Source organism: Boleophthalmus pectinirostris, unplaced genomic scaffold, assembly GCF_026225935.1.
Source record: "Boleophthalmus pectinirostris isolate CB_2022bp ecotype Guang Dong unplaced genomic scaffold, ASM2622593v1 HiC_scaffold_20, whole genome shotgun sequence".
Taxonomy (NCBI): Eukaryota; Metazoa; Chordata; class Actinopteri; order Gobiiformes; family Gobiidae; genus Boleophthalmus; species Boleophthalmus pectinirostris.
In genome coordinates, this window is record NW_026571153.1 from 9,176,577 (window position 1) to 9,200,102 (window position 23,526).

The window sequence follows — 23,526 nt, forward strand, 5'->3', positions numbered from 1 at the left end:
CAGATCACATGGCCCTGACTTGCGGGGTGCCCCAGGGGTCGATCCTGGGCCCCCTTTTGTTCAATCTCTACAAAAGTTAATACGTCTCAATAATGTGTCCTGCCACAACTCTGCAGACGACACTCAGATCTACGTCTCACTGCAGCAGGAGACTAAGGAGCAGTGGACTCACTCTGCCGCTGCGTCCAACAGATCAGTGTGTGGACGCAAATCAGCTTTCTCCAGCTAAACTTAGACAAGACTGAAGTCATAGAAACAAAGCCCACAGAAACACTAGTCTCTCTCTCTAAAACTTTCAAATCAGGCTAGAAATTAGGGGTAATAATGGATTCAGACTTGAACTTTAATAGCAACATCAAATCAATAACATTCTTTTTACCATCTAAAAACATAGCAAAAGTCAAAAGTAATAGTAAATCCAGGCTCACAACGGTTCTGTTCAGCTGGGCATATGACTGAAAGGTTTCTCTCTTCTCTTTTTTTAATGTTATTTTTATGATTATTTGTTTTGCTTTGTTTGTGTTGTGATTGTAACATCCTTATTCCATAAAGCATTTTGAATTACTTTTTTGTACGAATTGTGCTATACAAATAAACTTGCCTTGCCTTAATCAAAAATATCAGCTTGTTTGTGCAGACAGAAAAGATCTTTGTGCCGCAAAAAAATAAATAGATTCGCACTGCAGTTCTTTGAAGCACCCAAATTTTATTTCAGTCACACCGCAGTGTCATTTTACACTTTGCACATTGTGGTGTCATTGAAATGCGGATCTTTCCTTTTTTTTTTTTTGTACTATTTTTGTCTTTGAACCCAGCACGCAGTTGCAATTTTTATTGGATGTGCATGTCTATCGATTAGCCTGATTCATCAGCCGGTTTCACTTTGTGGAAGCAGTCTGACCTCACAGTGTTAGAATTAATTCGATCGACAATAGGCGGGTACTTTTTTTAGTTAACCAACCACTGCTATTTGGTCGTGACGTATGTAATGCGCCGATAACGGGGATAACTGGTATATTAAGCTTTTCCCAAATCCCGTAGGAAGAAAGGACAATAACGTCTTTGCGCCCCTATCTATCAGTCAGTATAAAAGGCAAATTCCACCATAGAATAATTTTTTTTTAACACTGTATTTATTCGTTGTGTGCTATTGCTGTATCCATAATATCGATATATTTTACTAAATTATTTTGTTACAGTGCTACAGTTTTGTTGTTTGTTTAGATCAAGGAAACTTGCGACAAATTTGACATTTTCACTGTTTTGATGATTAAAATGTTTGTGTTTCATATGAACTTTGCACAAGAAGTGATTTAACAAAGACTTTTAATATCACAGCCATGATTTAGCCTTTATTTTTTATTGAACCGTATCGAATCGCTTTGAAATATATCGTATTGAATCGAAAGATCACTGTATCGAGGTATATATTGTATGTATTGTATCGGCAACTTCTTAATGATACCCAGCCCTTCTTGTGTTTTTGACATTTAATACACATTTAATGATGTATTTAAAATAATAATAATCAGACTTGTCAAAAGCATTTCAAGCAATATATGTAATTATATTTGTCAATATAATGTCTTGGGATCCTTTTAGATTATAAATATCATGTATTAGATGATGGTAATAATAAAAACAAAACAAAATCAACTGAACATTTACACAGACAAAAAAATAAATAAATAAATCTTCAACAAAGTCTATAAAATGAAAAGGTGGATATTACAAAGACCATCAAATAGCTCAGATTAAATAGAAGTTTAAATATCTTCTTTAAATCAGCTAATAAAAGGTGACCAGATCCTGTTCCACCATAGAATTCTGACCTAAAACTTAAACCTTGAGAGTGCAGCATTTTGTGATGTTACTTGAAACCAACCTGTATGTTCTGTACCTACAAACACGGGTGAAGATAGACTATGTTCACTGATGCACTCAACCTAAATAAGTTATTGATGTTTCCCAGTATTTCTCTAAAATTGCCTCTGTTATTCCTCTGTGACATTTGCCTAACATGTCCGTTGTTTTGTCCCCAGTGCGTCTTCATGACAGCATATCAGAGGAGGGCTTCCACTACCTGGTGTTCGACCTGTAAGTGACCGCACCACACCCGGGACGTCCCACACACACACACACACACATGCACTACAAGAGCACATGTCAATCACAGGAGCCCCCACTGAGGCGTCATGGGAAATGTGAAAGCCTTTGTCAACTCCCATTATGCGATTCTCTCCCACAACTGTCCAAATAAAGACGTCTCACTTTAGAACATAAGGAAACGGGGGATTAGGCTGTATTTAATTCAGTTCTCTGCTGTTTGCTGCATTATTCAGAATGTCTGTTCTAAAAACGAGTGCAGATTATCAAAACAGACGCCATTGTGTTTTGCCAATATAAATTAAGTATAAGCGTTGTAAGCAGTTTAAGCAGTTTGTTTGCATCTTTTAATGACTGGTATTGTGTCATAATTATGATGCTCTGCGATGACATTTATGCAAGGTTACACCATAATATACACATTTTAACATTTCTAGAACATAGATTGTGCTTGAGCCTGTTATATAGTTATAATCCATGACACTTGCTTTCCTTTGTTATAATCATCAAATATGAAATCACAATATTCTAAAACTACTTACAATATTTTCACTCCCGAGTATAAGTCGAACCAGCCAAAAAATGTGTAATTACTTTTATTTTATAAAATCAGAGACCAGGAACCAACATTTAATTTCATCTTGAAAAGCAAGTTCTAGTAATAACAATAGAAGGAAAACAACAGACTAAAATATAAATATAGCATAAACAACAGAACAGAACAAGTTTACCAAACTCTCCATCTCACTCCAAATCACTAAATCCATTCAATTCTTCATCCTCGGTGTCACTTCTGAGCAACTCCACGACCTCCGGAGATAAACAGAGCGCCGCTTCCTCTTCTGTGTAGCTGTCGTCAGACTCAGCATCAGTTCCAGTTAATATTATTCCGGCCTTTCTGAATCCCCACAGGATGGTTTCGGTGTCACTGAAGTCCAGGCTTTGTTGAACCATCCAAATGGTTGGCGAATCCTCCTGGTTGTAATCTGCAAAATATGATTTACTTTTTGGGAACATTTGTGTTCTTAGTTAAAGGTGCATTGATTAACTTTTCTGGTGGAGGATCCGTCACCTGCTTGTTTCTATGGGTATGTCTGCCTGGAATGTTCCACAGTGTGACATTAAACAGCTCTATTACACCTCACATTTATTCAGTTACAGGTGGTTTTATAGCTCAATAATACCTACAAAAACATGCATTCTGACTGTGAGCGGAGTCGTCTCTCCACAGATCTGACCTGTAACTTGGTCTGGTTTGGTCTCCATAAAGAAAGCAATAACATCTCCATGGAGAAAAGTCACACAATGCACCTTTAAATCAGCGTAAACTTTTCATTGATTTGAGAGTTTTTGTGCCATCATCTCACCAGGGGTCATATGAATCTTTTCTTGTCTAAAATCTCACATTTCATTCATTTTACTTCCACACCATAATTTCTTGTTTCATTTGGAAGCATTTGAACTTGGAGACGAGATTGTAGTGTACCCCCCACCAGAAAAGTTACATAGCACACCATTAAGTACCTAGCAATTCTTTTTCATTTTTTAAGTGGTATGAAAAAGACAAAGACAATATAATATGTGGGGTGTGCCTTTAATGCTTACACATGAATAGTTATTACAACCATTGGCAAGAAAAAAAAAAGTAAAGGGTCATACAAACTCTGGATTTACAGTTTTGATAAATTCAGTCCACCTTTTCCATTTGCTCATAAATCAGTCTTGTTGCAGTCTTATACAAAAAGTAATTCTCTCCATCTTAAAAATATCATAAAAATCTTAAACCATTCGTCCAGTGTTGGTATTTGTGAATTAAGCCATTTCCTGGTTATAGCTTTAATCTGGAACAGGTTTTTTCAGTTTTATTTGTCACATTTTCACCCATCAGGAGACCCACATACACTGTTTCATGTTAATACAGAACACAGTTTCTAATAATTTATGAATTTCTCTCTAAAATGGAACAATATGAGGTCATGTCTAAAATATATGGCCCTGGTTTGCCTCCAGTCCACCACGTTGCCTCCAAAAGTTTGATGATTTGGTGAAATGTCTTTCCTGGACCGGTGTTTTGAAAAACCTAACCAAATTCTTCCAACAAAACTCTCTCCATTTTATTGAGTCAGAAGTTTTCCATTGTGTCTCGCAAAAGTTTTCCCATTCCTGATCAGATATGGTTAGATGTCCCTCCTTTTCCCATTTTTGTTTCGTGTGGTGTAATATTCCTTTTGTTTGTTGCAGTCCTCTAAATAGTCTTGAAATTATCTTTTGGTTGTTATTTACTGTCTATGCCAGAGGTGAGGACTTGGAAGTCATGACTTGGACTCAAGTCAGACTTGAGTCACTATTTTTAGGATTTGAGACTTGACTTGATAAAATGGACTAAGATTTGGAACGCGACTTGGAATTGAAGGCCAATGAATTGGGATTTGACTCGGACTTGAGGCCTGTGACGTGAGAAGACTTGAAAAGCACTTTTAAATCTGAATTCTTTCTGTTCTGACTGTAATGATTCACACTAAGATCTTGTCAACACATTTAAAAAGGAAAAATGTGCATTTCTACAACTCATATATAAATATACTATGACTTTATACAAGTATAATTTATCTTAAAATTCATATAAATTGCAAAAAATCCAAGCTCTATTTGGTACTTTGGTTTAAAGACTTGAAATGACTTAAGGCTCAAAGCAGACGACTTGGACTTGACTTGGACTTATGGGCCACTGACTCGAGACTCGAATTGGACTTGTCTGCATTTGACTTGGGACTTGATTCGGACTTGAGGTCAAAGACTTGAGACTTGAAAAACAACGACTTGATTCCACCTCTGGTATATGCATCCACAAATACCTTAATCAGAAGATTATTTCAATATTTTTCTTTGGTAGTCTGCAAAATCTGCAAAATTCTTTCTCAAAGTCACTACATTTCATCCTTTAATTGTTCTAAAAATCTCAGCAAAATACTTTTACTTTTTACTAGACTTGTAACGGTACATGTGTTTGCGCTGAACCGTTTCGGTACGGGATGTTCGGTTCGGTGCAAGGCAGTGCACGAGTGTAATTTGTGCGTGTTTATATTCCGCACTACATGTACAGCTTCACGGAATGTTCGGCTCTTTAATATTGACGAGGGAACTTGTCCGTGATTGGGGTGGCAGTGTTTCCCGCAGCGCTTTATAGTTAAGGTGGCCGTCTTGACAACAGTTGCCTTCCCACCTTGACCTTGACCTTCCTCTGAACCACGTGAATCCTCACAAAACTACAGTCGTCGCTCCCCGGTCCTCACCTCACGCCCCCTGCACTTACTGCAGACAGTGTGGACAAGTTGGTTTTTCTGGCCAGAACTATGAAGATTGAGTAAAACTTCATCCTGGAACTGTTAGTTAGCTTTACTTTTTGAAAAAAAATTGTTCACACATTTGATGCTTATTTGAGAATATTTTATTTAACTTAATATTACCAAGGAGCACTTTGCATTTATTTTATTTTCCCGTTTCTATAATGTTAAAACAAATTGTTGATTTAATAAACACACAAATAAACAACAAGCAAATAGTTTTGCTTTTTAGTTTTTTTCCCATAATGTACTGAAAATGTATCGAATTGTGACTTCAAAACCGAGGTACGTACTCTTAAAGTAGATTTTTAAACGGGTACATTAATACTTTCTTACTCACTCACATACGTAGATTTTTTTCATGCGATACTTTTACTTTTTTCCTTTGTATCTGTACTTTTACTTAAGTAACAAAACTGAGTATTTCTTCCACCACTGACAGACCCCAAACCAAAAAGTTGCACAGTGCATCTTTATTTTCTGTCTGTCTTTTGTCTGCGTTGGTGCTTGTTCACAGATGGCTCCAGGATCACAGTCTTCATCTTCTCGCCATCTGCCTCCGTCGCCGAAAACTGCAAATCACCCCGAAATGTTCCTCTGTAATCAGTGTTCATAACTCATACCTGCTCTTCAACGGTTTTATTTTGGAGTAGAAGTTTAGTTTTACCACAATTTAGCCAGAAATTATTCTCCCAGTGAATAGCAGCGCACTAGAATTACATATTCTGAGTTTGAACAAAGCACCTCGGAGTTTTTATGACAGTGACTCATATCTGCCCGAATAATCAGCCAACGCCGAACATTATGCTAATTGATCTTTTCTGTGAGTTTTATAGTGAGAGATTGTGTGAACGCTACACTCTCCAAATGCCTCAATTCAATCAGCATATTTTAGAACTTTTTTCTTTTATCGGGGAGGTGTGAATCTGAATTGATTTCGCAGGGCACAAATGTCATTTTTTTTATGGTGATGTAGAAGTAAAATGAACCAGAAAAATTATAAATGTTCAAGCAATCCTTTAGTTTTTGCTGGTCCGTTCAAAGTTTCTCTTAGAGTCTAAGAACAGAAATGTACCTCAGGAGAATTGATGAGACTAAATGCTGCTAAAGACAAAAAACTAGATAAATAATTTCACGTAACTAGTAACCTGTAGTGTTTTAATAGCAGTACACTGGAATCCTTTACGGAAAAATTGTAGTTGGTACATGACTACCTCCAAGCTGATTTGAACTCCAGGTTAAAACACACCTACACTGCTACAAAGCTTGGCCAAAATTTAAGATATAAACACTTAAATCTGTCAGAAAATAACTTAAAAGTAATGAATTATCTGTCCATGCAGCGAGATCATTTTACTTGACAAGTTATCTCAAACTAAACGACCTCTAAACTAGAATTAAGCCGTCTCAGAACTAGTAAGTAGATAATAAATCTGAAAACCTGATGAATAACCAAAATCTTGGCCAGATCAGACAAATTTGCAATGTATTGTGCAAAATCTTTTCAGAGGTTTTAACCATGTTGTATATCGTTGTTTCCCTCAGTGGTGGAGTTAGCCATTTGTGGGCCCTTGGTGAATTTATAATGCACAGTTTTTTTGTTTTGTTTTGATATATTCATTTTCTGTTTTTCCTTATTGTTCTTGAGACGTGCACATCCCTATTTATGTGAATTATGGTGGATTGGAAGCTTGTCTTATTAGTTCGGCAGCCTACTAGATAACCAGACCTGAAAGCAGTTTTGTTTTTTTTCGCTAGTACAGTTACATTTTTGTTTACATCCATTACAGATGATTATAATTTTTTCTTATTATTATTGTTTAAATGTAAAATACTCTCATTTAATGTCATATTGAGAGCTTATATTATATTGACAGGCCTCGGTCATTAGTGGCACTGAGGGCAATTTTTTGGGGGCCCCTCCAGGTTTGGGGGCCCTAAGCAGCCGCCTACTTTGCCAAATGATAGCACCGCCTCTGGTTTCCCTTCACCATTTACTCACCTGAAAGTTGTACTTGCATGTTTGAGCAGTCTTTAATAGCTACTTTTCAAGATTCCATTTTGCCGATCATCTTCTTTTCACTGCCACTGCTCTGTACTTACTTCATTCACCAGTTTTGTTTTCTTAATCTGTGAGATGTCTAGAATTCAGCAGGGTTACATTGTCATTTTGGTACAAACGGAAAAAAAAAAAAAAGCTGTTTGCTAGTGTTATGTGCAGTTGTCCATCGGAGGTACCAACAACCTAACGACGACATTTACTTCCACTGGACACCGCAATTTTCCAGCGCTGAAGTCAGTTGTTTTAGATCAGACCTGGGCATTGTACAGCTCCAGAGCCACATACGGCCTTTTGGTTGACTCTGACTGGCTCGTTTAAGCTCATTTGGAATTACAAAATAAACATATTTTATAATTTTACCTCATGCATGGTCTAAAGCTGCATTGATTTTATTTTAGGGGTGTTTTTTAATGACATTTTTGTAAGACAACCTCACTTTTTCATTGCTTAGTCATAATATCAACTCTTATCAGTTTGACCAGCTCATCAAAACAATGATATTTACTGCTTTTTATAAAGAAATACAATTAATATTATGCAGAATTGAGTTAAGTATTTTGTCCAGCAAGCAAGATCATCTTTAATACCATAGTTTTAATTCCAGATAGAGCAATAACATTTCCATGGACACACAGAATAAGTTACTTGGTGCTCCTTTAAATTCAATCGTACACTTTTCCTGCCCCCTAAAAACACATTCCCATAATGAATTTAAACAGCTTTCCCTTCATTCTACACATGTGTCACTGTATATTACTCACGACGTCCTCCCACCAGAGTACCCGTCGTAGTTTGGTGACGCGTTACTCACCGGTGACACTAGGGGTGCTCTACCATCTGCTCTTGTCACTTTTTCATCTGTCCCCGCTGCGTCCTACACATCCTCATATTGTTTTGATTTATTTATTTATATATTACTTTTCTTTTCCAGAGTGACAGGCGGGGAGCTCTTTGAGGACATCGTTGCCAGAGAATACTACAGTGAAACGGATGCCAGGTTGGTGGAATATCCTTCTTTTAAACTCCCTTGTGGCACATCAAATACACACACTCACATATATATATATAAATATATAAGCCTCATCACATATTCAAAGTGTATCATTTTTGGCTTGAAAAGTCTCACTAATTGCACATTTCTATATATAACCTGCATAAAATTACCCATCTTGATTTGATACTAGATGTTGTGGTATCTTTGATTTACTTCCAGTGTTTTCTAAATAGCTCTGGACGTGAGATCTGTCTCCGCAGTGCTCATTAAAATCCTCTACTTGGTTTGAAAAGGGCAGCTTGAAAAAACTATCATGTAGCAAGTATCATCAATTATTGACTGTGTTTTGACATCACGTTTAAAACAATTGTTATTTCAAAGTAGAAATTCTAGGCTTTGTTTTTCACAGTGGATTTTCATTTAAGAAATTTTACAGAAATCTTGCAGTTTGCCAATGTCGATATAAGTATTTTTAAAAATTGATTTCAAGGGCCAAAAATTAAAGTAGTGTTGATTTTAAATTCACAAATGCATTTTTCCCTTGTGTAAAAAACATAATATATATTTTTATAACATATATATTGCAGCATCTTTTTAATATATATTAAATAAAATTGTGAAACATTATCTATTTTTATCTCTTATCTCTAATTTCCTGAGCTTTATGGAATTAAATATACTGTATATAACTAAAATATCATTGAAAGCATGTATATAAGTAATTCATTTATCATTTTGATTAGCAATTTTTTTTGCTACACAGAGAGAATATAGGTTTTTTTTCTGTAATTGTTATTTCAAACGAGGAATTCTAGGCTTTGTTTTTCGCTGTGGATTTTCATCTAACAAATTTTTAAGAAATCTTGCAGTTTGCCAATGTCGATTTAAGTATTTTAAAAATTTATTTCAAGGGCCAAAAATTGATGTTGTGTTGTTTTTAACTTCACAAATGCACTTTTCCCCCTTGTATATTGAAACTTTTTTTTTTTATATATATGAACTAAAATTGTGAAACTTTATCTCTAATTTCCTGAGCTTTATGGAATTAAATATACTGTATATAACCAAAATATCATTGAAAGCATGTAAAAAAGTAATTCATTTATCATTTTGAATTGCAATTTTAGTTTGCTATACAAAGAGAATATAAGATTTTTTTTGCAATTTCACAAAAAATACAACCAAAATGTGAAATTGTAGTATAATAATTTGTGTTTGGAACAATATTCAGCAGATTATCTATGATTTATCTGCACCAGGCAGACTCCACAGATGCCTTTAGGCCCATTATTAGTTATTACAAGTGTGATTTATTGCTTTTTTTTTCCTCGATTCATTCTAATTTTTTATTCACTGTTTGTACTCAGTGGTGGTAAGATACTTTGCTGCCAATCTTACATATTCCTCGCACAATTTAACATTCATGTGTTTTGCCCGAGGACACAGCAACAGCAAAGCCAAACCAGCCAAATCAGTGAAGTTCTATTAACAGTATCTGACTTAAATAAATCAATGAAGATTACTTTATAACTTTGTTTGGGAGATTACACAATTTTTTTTTTCCTTTTTAAGGTAATTTTAAAAAGTTAATTATTGTATTTTTCAGACTAAGTCGCACCAGCCAAAAATTGTATAATGAAGAAGAAAAAACATAAGTTGCACCAGACTATAAGTTGCACTTTTTGGAGGAAATTTCTTTTATAAAATCAGAAACCAAGAACCGACATTTCATCTTGAAAGGCAAGTTCTAGTAATAACAATAGAACAGAGAACAACAAACTGTTAACATCACATATGAACAGTTCTTCAGATAAATATAACATAAACAACAGAACAAGTTTACCAAACTCTCCATCTCACTCCAAATCACTAAATCCATTGAATTCTTCATCCTCGGTGTCACTTCTGAGCAACTCCTTGACCTCTGGAGGTAAACAGAGCAACGTTTCCTCTTCTGTGTCGCTGTCATCAGACTCATCATCAGTTCCAGTTAGAATTATTCTGCCCTTTCTGAATCCCGACAGGATGGTTTCAGTGTCACTGAAGTCCAGGCTTTGTCCATCCATCCAGTGACTTCCAAGAAAGTGGTGCACCTGCCCGGTGTCACAAGTCTCTTGGTCACTCCAGACTTTCTTTCTGCTGCTCGATTACCGTTTTCGGCTGCAGATTTTGCAACTTGCAACTTGTAATCTGCAAAATATGATTTTCATTTTTGGGGGCATTTGTTTTCAGTCTTTTCAGTCGTCTTTATAAGATTATTTAAGTTTCAAATTTTCAGTGGTGCAGAAGTAATTGTGCGATTGACTGACATGATACAGACAGGACAGCGGCTCTTTCTGCAGGAGACATGCACAGTAGAGCCAAGTGACAGTGGTACAGGAGGAACAGGAGCAGCAGATACTGACACACAAGACTAGAGCCTCTCTCAAGGCTGTCAGTGTGAAAATTTTAATATAGAACCACTCAAACCATGAAAAAAGTGCGACTTAGAGTCTGAAAAATCCGGTATAGAAGATTTATTGAATTTTTTTGCATGTCTCCAAAACAGTCATTTTAATATTATTCATTTTTGATATACTGTATGTCCCACCTTTAATCAAGAGTCTTAGTGGTTCTCAAAAGTGAACTTCTGCTTACACATTCACTATTCTAGTTATTTTTGGCTTGGTTTTGTGTCACCATTTGACTTCTTGTTCCTTTTCCTTTCCTCTGTAATCCGCTTCAGTCACTCTATTCAGCAGATTGTAGGAAGTGTAAAATCATTGTCATTATCAGAGCAGAGTGCACAGAGGCTTTAAGGTTAGTGAGTGAGTGTGTGAGCCTTTAAATACAGGCCTGCTATTGTCTTCTTCCTAACACTCCTAACTTCTTGCTTACTTGCTGTGTGTGCTTTTGTCACAATAACAACATTAGGTTTATTAACAGTATGTTTTTGAGCAGTTTTGACCTGTTTAGACTGTGTACATTTTTGGTTGGGGGTCTGTTACCTACTTGTTTCTATGGATATGTCATTGCTCTGCCGGAAATGTTCCATAGTGTGACATTAAACAGCTCTACCTTACATTTATTCAATTACAGGTAATATTATAGCTTAAAAATACCTAGAAAAACAGGCATTCTGACTGTGAGCTGGGTCACCTCTCCACAGGTCTGACGTGTAACTTGGTCTAGTTTGGTCTTCATGAAGTTAGAAAGGTTTAATGCCATACTGTGAAACATTCCAGACAAAGTGATAACATTTCTGTGGAGAAAAACGTTTGATGGACAATTGTGTTGTAGTCAAGACCGCACTAAATGAGACCAAGACCTGTCCAGGGCAAGACCAAGAAGTCTGATGGTCGAGACGGAGACAAGACCGAGATTTTTAAAGGCCGAGACTAAGACACGACTGAGACCAGGGCCCAGAAAGACCAAATCGAGACCATCTTTGTCATTTTCATCATTTATTTGTATTATTTATGTGTTATTTTGGCACATATTGGCCACGCGCCTTCAAGACCAAGACGAGACCAAGTCCAAGCGCCATCAAGACAGAGATAAGACCCAGTCCAAATGCCTTCAAGATCGAGACAAGACCAAGTCCAAGCACGTTTAAGACCAAGACAAAACCAAGTCCAAGCGCCTTTAAAACTGAGACGAGACCGAGTCCGAGCGCCTTCGAGACCTAGACAAGACAAAGGCGAGACCGAGCCCATGCTCCTTCAAGACCAAGACGAGACCGAGTCCAAGCACCTTCAAGATCGAGACAAACACAGTTGAGTCCAAGATGAGACCAAGACTGCAAAAAGACAGTCTCGAAGAAGGCCCCAAGAGGCTCCACCAGAAAAGTCACCTTTAAGCCATACCTACAAAAATCTGATCTAATAAAATAAATGTTATAGAATTAAATTTGGTGGAGGAAAACAAAAAAACAAGCCTGTAATTCATTTTAGTATCTTCTGGTTTAGATAAATGTCCTTGCCAGCGACACCAGATTTCATCCAATCAGCACATTCTTCACCAAGAATCATGGAAAAACAACTGCGTGACATTATCACAGACATCTGATCCCGTCATGTTGCTTTATCAAGAGTGAGACGGAAAAAAGTCGGCAGATATTGATGAGAACCACTGAGAACAGCTGCATGAGACTATTTCAGGTTTCACTTTTTGTTTTGGTGTTTTGATGCGGAAAAGATTAAAGTGGGTGTGGTTCACAGCTCAAATTAAAACATGCTCATAACTCAAGGTTCAGGTCCAGGTCCTTTAAAACTACTCAGAAATAATTGTTAATATCAGGTATGTACAAAATAACTACACAAAAACAACTCCATTCAAGTTGTCAGTTCTCTAGTCAAGTGCTTTTTTTGCCGTGTTCTCTTAGTTTGGGTCAGGAGCTCACACATAAAAGTTTGGATTGGTCTTTGTCCCTGTCACTAACCTGTCACTAACCTGTACTCCCCCTGCTGTTTGTTTACAGTCATTGCATCCAGCAGATCCTGGAGGCCGTGCTCCACTGTCACCAGATGGGTGTGGTCCATCGGGATCTCAAGGTCAGTGTCCATTTCTCACTCCTCACACTGCACTGTGGGTTAAGTTAAGAGCAAAGGATTATGGTCTATGTAGTTTTTTCCACTTTTTAAAAACCAAACCATTGCATCCAATAATGTATTTGACCCCTAGGAGCTATAGTAGTTTTCAATAAATCTGTATGAATTGCCACAAACTGCTTACCTCCATGGTGATGTTATCGCTTTGCCTTGAATGTTCCACAGTATAGCATTAAACATAAATAGACTTAGACTTAGACAAACGTTATTGATCCAAAAGTGAAATTATTTGGACACAGTAGCGTAGCTCACACTTCATAATATAATATAATAACAAAGAGCAAAAATATAAATGGTAAAATAAATTTTAAATAAGTAGCAAAAAAGAGCAAGAGACAGGTGTGAAATAAGACATAATTATCCATCCATCCATTTTCTTCCTCTTATCTGGGGCCGGGTCGTGGGGGCAGCAGTTTAAGCAGAGACTCCCAGACTTCCTTCACCCCAGACACTTCCTCCAGCTCCTCCGGGGGGGCCTTGAGGTGTTCCCAGGCAAGCCCAGAGACATAGTCCCTCCACCGTGTCCTGGGTCTTCCCCGGGGCCTCCTTCCGGTGGGACATGCCCAGAACATCTCCCAAGGGAGACATCCAGAACAGGCATAATTATATAAATGTAAATGTACAAGTCAAAATAAAAATGAAAGATACGTAATAAAATATAAAATATCTACTTATACAAGAGGTCACAGGAAGACAGTGCAACAGTGATATGATGATTGACAGGACATAGGGTTATCTGTTACGTAAGGGTGAGTTGTCCAAATATAAGATACAAATATATTGCATTTATTTAATTACATGTGGGGTTTTTTTGATGCCTTGAAAACTTGTCTTGTCTTCATGGAGATGGATAACTTTAATGCCATACTTAGGAACATTACAGGCAAAGCAATAACATTGTCACGGAGACAAGTTGGTGGACCCTTTTCCAGAAATGTTACTTAGTAGTGTTGCCACGAAACTAAAATGTCAAACTTGATTTTAATACTAGGAATAGATGCACTACTCAATACCGATTCCAATTCTAGTTTATGTGCTCTTATACTTGTTCTGACACAGCTCAAGATCATTCTAAAGATATTCAGGTTCATTTCTGTCCAGTAATTTTGGATCGATTTTTGTTTCTGACGGACAATTATACCAAATTAAAACCAAAGTTCAGGAGTCGTAAGCGGTGCTCAGATGTGTTTGGTGCTGTTCTTGTTTTGTTGCTGGAGGATCTTCTTCACTGAGCTTGTCTTGTACAGTTTGTCTGATGTGGCTCTGATTTGCCAATCAAATGAGCCGGGCGTGTCCGAGGCACACGGCGTATTAAGCTGCTGTTTTTGCATTCGCCGATGGACCCCGCGCTCCTATTGGCTGTTGCCCGGCAGCTGTCCACGGCTCAGTGCGGGAACACAAAGACAAAACAAATGGAAGGCAAACAAATAAGGCAGTGGCCCACAGCAGCTGCAGCAGTACAGCTCTGAGACTCTCTGTGGTTTCAAATCCCAAACACTGGCCCTGGTTTAGTAATGTCACCCTCGTACTACTGTTAAACTGCTCATATCGGTGTGCGGTCTAGACACCTGGCTCTGCTCTACTTCCACTGGCACTGCGCACTAAATAGGTCAGGGAAAGTGTATTGGTGTGTAACTTGGGGTGTAAAAAGTATCAATAATCAGATACTAGATCAGGGGTGGGCAAACTTTTTGACTTGTGGGCCACAAAGGGTTCTAAAATTTGATGGAAGGGCCGGACCTGGGGCAGATGGATGGAGTTTTTTGGTAATCCACCTCATAAGAGAAAAAAAACATGGAATATGTAAAAAACAGACCCCATGTTATTGAAATATCCCATAATTGAAAACATTACAAAGCGTTACAACAAAATGTCTGTCTTTCAAGTCCCATGGTATTTACTATTTATTGAAATGACTTTAAAAACACTGAAAATGATTATTGTCATTATTATTCAAGTTCGGAGGGCCGGATTAAAACAATAGGAGGGACAATAGAAGCTTTCCTGAATATCTTTAGAATGATCTTGAGCTGTATCAGAACAAGAATAACCACTATGGAACCTGCCTGAACATTTGAGGAATTTCACAGATATAAGATCACATGTAATATAAAAGGAAATGCTGAATCACATTTTATTATCTAAAAAAGTCACTATTACTCTAACGAACTTGGTCATATGTTAAGGAGGCCTGACTAAGATATAAACTGAAACAGGCAATGTCAGTATGTCCAATTTCATTTTTTTCTGGATGTGTTGTAATCATCTCTTTTGAAAGCTTGTATTCCACAATTCAGTAGCTGTATTTATTAACCATTAGGGATGTAACAATAACCGAAATATCGTGATATCGTATCGTCAAAGTTCTCACAATAATATCATGGACCGTCACAATATATCGAATTACAAGTGTTTTTGCTAAAATTAAGAGTGATGGTGCAGCAATAGCTAAAAAAAAAAAGACAGAGAACTACATAGACCATGATCCTTTGCTCCATTTCAGTGTAGACTACAAGAAGAAAAACAGTTCTAATCACTTTTAAGTCTTAGTTCTTTGCAGAGAGATTAAGTCTTATCAAGGCATTTTAAGAGGAAAAAGTAGTAGTAGTTTTTTTAGAAGTTTTGTTCACCTCCACAAAATATCGCAATAAATATCGTACCGTGAGATGTATATCGTGAAAATATTGCATAAATATCGTACGGAGAGATTTGGATATTGTTACATCTCTAATTGTGAAACTCCCCACCATATCATGAGCTTTCCCATGATATCGCAATAAATATCTTATTCTTGTGTGATTTATTTATTTTTTTTTACATGTTTTTTATCTCTTGAGCCATAATTTCAAAAAGTTGCTAAGTTTGGAGATGTGTAAATTCTACCAGTAAAAGAGATGGACAATATATTCACTTAATTAATAATACTGTGAATCTCTGAGTAAACCTCTTTTTTATTAGTTTGTCTATATCTCGAAAACTCAAAATGCTCTCTTCCACCTTGTGATGTCGTGTAGCGGTAGTTTTCAACTCTAACAGCTACCTTTTACCTTTAGTTCAGTAGAGATTGGCAGTTCCAGAGCTGAAAGTATTCATATGATTCTAGTGAAGGTGTATGGACTTTCAAAAGGAGTTTCTCTGTTTGTGGTGTAAAATTATGGAACAACATGAAAATAGAACTAAAAACTTTGTCCAAATATACATGTATTCAAAGGTAGGGATGTGCAAAAATACTAAAATATTGATAACTTGTATCGTTTAATGTGATGATCCAGTATCGATATCGTGGGCTGCTGTATCGATACATCTCCAAGAGTATATTTAAGTATATTTTACTAAATTAATTTGGGTAAGAGCTACAATTGTGTTCACTGTTTAGAGTAAAATGGGCGTTTTTCATATTAACTTTACACAAATTTAACAGACTTTGTAGACTTTTAGTATCACAGCCATGATTTAGGCTTTGTTTTTCAGTGAATCGTATCAAATCAGTTTGAAATAGTTTTAGCGAATTATATCGGATTGAAAGCGCATTGTATCGAAAAGCGTATCGTATCGTTGGCCTATGTATCAAGGTATGTATCGTATCGGCAACTCTTAATGATACCCAGCCCTACTCAAAAGCGCTGTTAAAAAAGAGATTATTTCAAAATACTGTGCTGAATAAATGAATGCTTAGTGTTTATATGTGTTATATGTGTGTATTTAATATACATAGATTTATTGTTGTTGTTAGTTTTGCAATGAAATTTGGGTACTGTGTAATTATAGCTTATGTTGTACAGGAAAAGAGAAGTCTATTTGTTCTTTGTTATTTTGGGACAGTACAAAAAAGGGGTGGGGTTAAATAAGTATTTACTTCCTCCCGCTCCTTTTTCAGACACAAGTAAAATCTGCGTGACGTTTATTTTTTGTTTATTATAGAAAAGAAATATTTACTTTTTGTATTATATTTATGTATTTACGTTTTCTACGCATTACCACGTGACATCGCATCTGTTTGAGAGAAAAACTCAGCCTAAATATGCAAAGTTTGCATGTGAAGAAAACAAACTCTGGGTATGATTTTGATGAGGAAACAACATTATAAGATAGATCAGAAAACAGCGTAATATGGGATAAAAATAGATCACCTAAAAGTACGGATGAAACAATAACCGAAATATCGTGATATCGTATCGTCAGAGTTCTCACAATATATGGAATTACAAGCCTCTTTGCTTAAATTAAGAGTTATGATGCAGCAATAGTTTAAAAAAAGACAGAGGGAACTACATAGCCCATGATCCTTTGCTCCATTTCAGTGCAGACTACAAGAAGAAAGACAGTTCTAAGCACTTTTAAGTCGTAGTTCTTTGGGTTTAAATCTTGTCAAGGCATTTTAAAAGGAAATAGTATCATATTAACAGTTTTGCCTCCACAAAATATCGCAATAAATATCATATCGTGAAAATATCGTACAGAGAGATTTGGATATCGTTACATTCCTAATCATGAGCTTTCGCAATAAATATTGTACCGTGGGATATCGTATCATTAGACTTGGATATCGTTACATCCCTACCTAAAACAATTATTTATTTTTCAATCAGTAAATCAGCAAAGTCATAAATTACGTTGTGTATTTGATCACATTGCAGTAACACTACAGCTCAACCCACATGTCCAGTGTTGTGGTGTGTTTAGGAGCTGTCACGCTGTGTCTCTAAGTGGCTTTGCTGTAGACAAAGAAGTGTAGACTCGGTCCCTATGGCGCAGCAGCCTGTCAGAAATCCCCTGGTGCGTTCAGGGACCCATGGGAAAACTGCTTAAAGTGTGTGTTTATCAGCAGGTGGAGCCGCCACACTCACTCTCCTGTGCACTCAGCCGTCACAGCACAACTCACAACTGTCTTCTTATTATGCTAGTTTGTCCACTTTGTCCACAACTTTGCTGCAACTTTTCTGACTGGTTGACACTCCGGTGATATAAATAAACTGCTTCAATAAAAGTTTAAGCAAAATTAACCATTTTTTTAAATGCTTGTACTGTAATTAAGTAAAATTTGTCTTGTTCTAGTACAGATATATTGTAAAAACAGCTCTTCTGGTCATGTTTTTATATTGTTTATAAAGCGTCTGTGAACAATAAAGTGCACTGTTAGCCTGCTAGTTGTTTAAGCATTAGTGTAACAGCAAAACTCTGCTTCTGAAAGTAGGGAAAAACCTTTATAAACTCATTGTGGTGAGCGATTATGATCCTGGGAAAGCATTAGGAAAATGAGGAATAACTTTGGACCACTGCGAACTGTTTACGACTATTCGTGGCTGCTGTTTTTCACATTTTTAAGACAGTAAAAAAAATCAGGTACAGTTTGTAAGTAGTTCTGAACTTTTGGGAGGCATAGTGATTTGCATTCCAGCCTCACCTCAAGTAGCTTTGGGGTTCAATTCCCAGACCTTATTTGCCTTTCTGTGTGGAGTTTTCGTGTTCTCTGTCTGTCTGGGTCCTCACTGCTTTTATGGCAATACTGACAGGGTTCCCACGGTCATGGAAATCCTGGAAAAGTCATGGAAATTGAAAATGTCATTTTTCAGGCCTGGAATAGTCATGAAATTTTGTAAATTCAATCAAAGTTTTGTTAAAGTCATTGAATTTTAGCAAGTCTTTCACACAACTACATCGTTCTGTTAAGTTCTCATTATGCTATTATGATTATTTCTGAACGTCTGTGCAGGGCAGGAAAGGACAACAGTAAATGTTGCGGACTACCTTTCAAGGTTGCCCCACAGTGCCAAACCTTCCAGAGGGGAGGATGATGTGACGGAGCAGGCTCGTCCCTAAGAACGCCGTCCTGGGGGAGAGCAACGTGAAGATGCGCGCACCCGTTTCCGTAGTTATTGCGCACCGCTCGCCGTACCAGTTCCTACCAAAATCACTGTTTTACAATAAAATTTCTCCCAACATCTCCTGCGTGTCTTTCCGCGACTAAGGGTGCACACTTGGAAGCGCTTTATTCAATTAATCTAAAGCACGCCAATCCAGACATTTCACTTAAGCCCGCCCGCCTTCGCCCTCCTTCCGTGGTGTGTACTGGCAAACCCGGACACATCCGCGCTGGGAGTTTAAATCCGGTCGTTGCGTGGGTTCCGGGAATCAGGTGTGCAACAACTAATTTGCATGGGCAATTAAATGTATTGTCTGTCTCTCAGACGTTGTATTTAAGACCTGTTCATTCTGGGCGCAAGCTATTACGGGTATATAACCATCGTGCTATAAAACATAGGCCGTTTGATTGTAGAAACGGCGAAATCATGATTATTGGGGGGAAATTATGTAATGTGGGAGGGGCAAACCGGGAATATAAAGGTGCGCTCTCCAGCTCTGTGGGGAGTTGCGACCAGGTTGCAGTGGAGGTAACTTGGGTGGAGTGAGCCAGAGCGAACGAGCGACAGAGACCAGAGCGTGAGTGAGAGAGCGAGAGAGAAACTTTGCCGGACTTAAAGGGAAGTCCACCAAAAAACTTTTGTCATTTTTGTTTTTCACACCACCACTGTAAATATTTATCCACTCACGTTTGGCACCTTTTGCACTGTTGGAGAGCACAATAAATCACCGAAAAGCATTTCCTGCCTAAGCCTGAGTTTTTTTTGGAAGAACCCCACCACAATTGTAAACACAAACTTGCTGTTCATATGCTGCTTTTTTTTTTCTCTTTGAAAATTCTGTCGTGGTTTAACAGGGTTTGGCTTTATAAGTACTTTTTACTTCAGCCTAAACTCTTTCAGTCATGATCCCTGTGGTTGTAGTCTATGTTTTGTTTTGTTTTGTTTCGTAGTGCTGCAAAATGACCGAATAAAAAACCATTACTACATCTCCAAAGTGCTCTGTTCCACCTCACGACATCATGTAGTTGTAGTTTTTGACTTGACAGCTACCGTTTTCACCTTTTGTTCCGAAGAAATTGACAATTCCAAGGCTAAAATCCTCCAAACGGTTTGAGTGAAAGCACGTGGCGTTTAAAAATCCGTATTACCACATGACATGACGGGCTCTTTAAGCTCACTCGAGACTACTACAAATCTAACTACTACCAGATTGTACAGTAGTGGGCGTCCGGTCTGCGTTCAAACCCTGCGACGCTCGAGTAATTTTATCTACTTTATGGCTCTCTGTATTGGGCCCAATCCAATTACGGCCATTACCGGACAGTGAGCAGAGAACATCCGTCTTGGTCTCTGTCGCACCGTGCCCTGTGAACCGTGTGTGCGATCTGATTGGCCGACGAAACCAGGATGTTTTGTGCTTCTATTTCTGTGCACTGCTTTGAATGCTCGGCTGTATTTGCATGTGTGTAATAGTAACAACTGGTGAGTAGGAGGAGTGGGTGTATATAGAAGTAAGAAAAGTTGTTAAGAAAGTTGAAATTTTTGAGTTTGACAGGTTGTTTTTGTATTATAATGTGTTCTAATCCAAAAACATCTGTAGAGTTGTATTTATCTAAATTCACATTTGAGTAAACCTGCAGTTTTCTGATCTATGTTATAATGTTTCCTCATCACAAACAGACCTGGAGTTGTTGTGGAGTTTGTTTCATTCAATTGTTTAACACACAAATCCAGCATATTTAGACTGAGTTCTTCCCTCAACCAGAAAACACTCCGTTCCACCTTGTGGTTTCATGTCATAATACAGGAAGTGCGTTTTTAAACTACAGGCTGAAACCAGGACCAAACCAGGACCAAACCAGGACCAAACCAGGACCAAACTAGGACCAAACCAGGACCAAACCAGGACCAAACCAGGACCAAACCAGGACCAAACCAGGACCAAACCAGGACCAAACCAGGACCAAACCAGGACCAAACCAGGACCAAACCAGTCTGGTTGCGGTCTGGTCCCGGTCTTAGTCCCGATCTTGGTCCCGGTCTGGTCCCGGTCTGGTCAGCCCACTCGATGTAGTCCAAGTCTACCATTTTTCCAAATGAAAACAGCAGATGTAGAGGACACTGCACAGCCACACTTGTTCCTTCTGTAGCGAATAGAGCGGATTTACTCACGCGACCAAATTCCCAAACTCGAGCGACCAGGACGCGCGAATGAAGTGAATGACTCAAAAAAGTCAAGCGGCAAACCAGCTGCGTTTGATGTGATTTGTTTGCACTATTCGCGTTTGGTCTGAACACGGCTTAAAGGTACTCTGTGTAAGTTTTCTGATGGACAGCCAGCCACTTTGTTTCCATGGAGATGTTGCTTTGTCTAGTATGTTAGTATTAAACTTATATATATTATATTGGTAAAGGGTAAATGGACACATTTTTATATAGTGCTTTTCTATCTTCAAGGCACTCAGAAAGCCATTCACACACTCACACACTCATACACCAGTGAACACAGACACTGGGGGCAAGGTGGGTTAAGTGTCTTGCCCAAGGACACGGCAACAGCATTCATCTGTGGAAGCTGGAATCGCACCACCAACCTGATCATTGGTCAAACGCTCTTAACAACTGAGCTACTGCCACCCCACTGATATTTTTTAAATTAAACAGATATAAGAAAAGTTACACAGAGCATCTTTAACTGGACTTTGTAATCACCTTTGTCAGTGTCAAATGTCGTCATCTCTATTTGCAGCGTTCTTATCATAAATACACACAGTCAGTATTGAATTTGCATATCTCCACGCTTTGGAACACTGTCCGGAAATTGCGTTGGTGTAAAATTTCAATTTTGATTTGGTGAGTTGTTGTGGTGACAGAAGGGTGCATGGCCCAAAGGCACAGCGGCAGAGTAATATCTGAGCATCTTTGCCAAATCAGCAGAGGGTTTTCTCACTGTCTGGAGCTCCAGCTCTGCAAACTCCCCCAGTAATGAGAGGACTTTCACCATCTGTCTCTCTTCCACAAGTCTTCCACACAATAAAAAATAAAACATCTCAAGTTTGTGCCTCTCTTTGGGAAGTTAGTGCTCGTTAATATGGATAAACATTCATGAATTTTCCTCTGAATGATTCATTTAAGTGACATTTCACATCAAAGGCTATAAGTGGTACAAACATGATAATATGAAGTCAACTTTTCCCAAGCTTTGTTTCAGGATGACTAAGTTGTGATCTAATACATGTACCGTATTTTTCGGGCTATTAGATGCTCTGGATTATAAGACACACTGTCATTAAATGGTCTATTTTCAAACTTTTTTCAAAAATAAACCGCACTGGACTTTAAAGCAAACACAGCAGTTGGATGGGTGAGTGGGACTTTGTTTTGGCGCGTTCACGGTGACTCTGGGCTTTGTTCAGTTGTGGCGTGTAGGGAGGGTGCTGTCTGGGACCGCTTGGATTGTCGGCGTGTTCGCAGTGACTCAGTTGTTCAGTTGTGTCTAGAAGTGGCACATTGCTTCCGTTCCGTTCCTCGTCGGCGTGGAGTGATGAGTGTGGCTGTGGTTGTTTTTCGCTGTGCGGTCGCTGTCTGCTCCGTGTGTGTTTGCGTGCGCTGTGGGTGGTGCGGCTTTGTAGTTTACTGAAGTCGTGCTGGGACACCCGAGTGGATTCATGTATGGGGCGCTCTGGATTGCAAGGCGCAGTCGTTTTTTGATGCTTAAGAGCGAGTGTAATAGCTCGGAAAATACGGTAATAAACCTGCACTACATTGTATGTATGTATATGTGTAAATGTGTAAATAGCAATTGAAAAACATTATGACTTTTTATGTTCACACACAAATTTTGTTTTGAAAGTTTCATGTTGGTGTCATTTTCTTGGCCTTTCGTTCCCTCACATTCTTTCAAACACAGTGATGGTCTACAGATGGTATAAAGTGAGAACCAGTGACCCTGTCAGTGTGTGGAAGTGTAGAGAGAAGTGTGGCTGCTCTTCTTTACAGCTGTTTCCATCTTTAGCTGTAGGGTTTAATTCAACAGAGAGGCAGACGAGAAGTGCTTTACAGTTGGTTTTATTTTGACAACTTTGATGTTTAAAGGTGCACTGTGTAACTTTCCTATTGGGAAATCCGTCACCTTCCTCTCTCCAAGTAAATGTTATCAATTTTCCATAACATGGTATTGCATTTATTCAGTTGCAGCTGTCACTTAAAATGACCATGAAAAACATACATTCATATTGTGAGTAAGGTTGTCTCTCTAAAGATTTCTGGGGCTGTTGACATCACCAATTAACCTTTTTAAAACTGAACTCACTTGGTTTACATTTACAAGTGAATATAGAGTTCACAGGGCAGCCTTAAAAAGGTCTTAAATTTCATGTTCCTAAACTAAGGCCTTTAAAAGTTTAAAAGTATGTTGTCCAAGTCTTATTTTTTCACAAAGGTCTTAAATTTCAATAGCCTATTTCCTTGTATACTCAACTGGGCTGTAACGGAGGGAGGAAAACGGAGGGAGGAGAAAAAAAAACGTGAAATCACATAATCTGAATGCGCAAACAATACTTAGTTT

At 38.0% G+C, this 23,526-nt stretch overlaps 1 protein-coding gene across 3 annotated transcripts in view; it reads left to right on the forward strand.

Annotated features, from left to right (window-relative positions):
• LOC110158726 (calcium/calmodulin-dependent protein kinase type II delta chain) overlaps nucleotides 1–23,526 on the forward strand; it is a 177,370-nt gene that overhangs the window by 102,024 nt on the left and 51,820 nt on the right. For 2 of the 3 annotated variants that reach the window (XM_055156699.1, XM_055156700.1), the window contains exons 4-6: nucleotides 2,043–2,097; nucleotides 8,444–8,509; nucleotides 12,966–13,038. In XM_055156699.1, the coding sequence (XP_055012674.1) occupies nucleotides 2,043–2,097; nucleotides 8,444–8,509; nucleotides 12,966–13,038 (194 nt within the window). Of the gene's footprint in view, nucleotides 1–2,042; nucleotides 2,098–8,443; nucleotides 8,510–11,253; nucleotides 11,306–12,965; nucleotides 13,039–23,526 lie in introns of those variants that run through there. The other variant, XM_055156701.1, reaches the window with a different exon arrangement.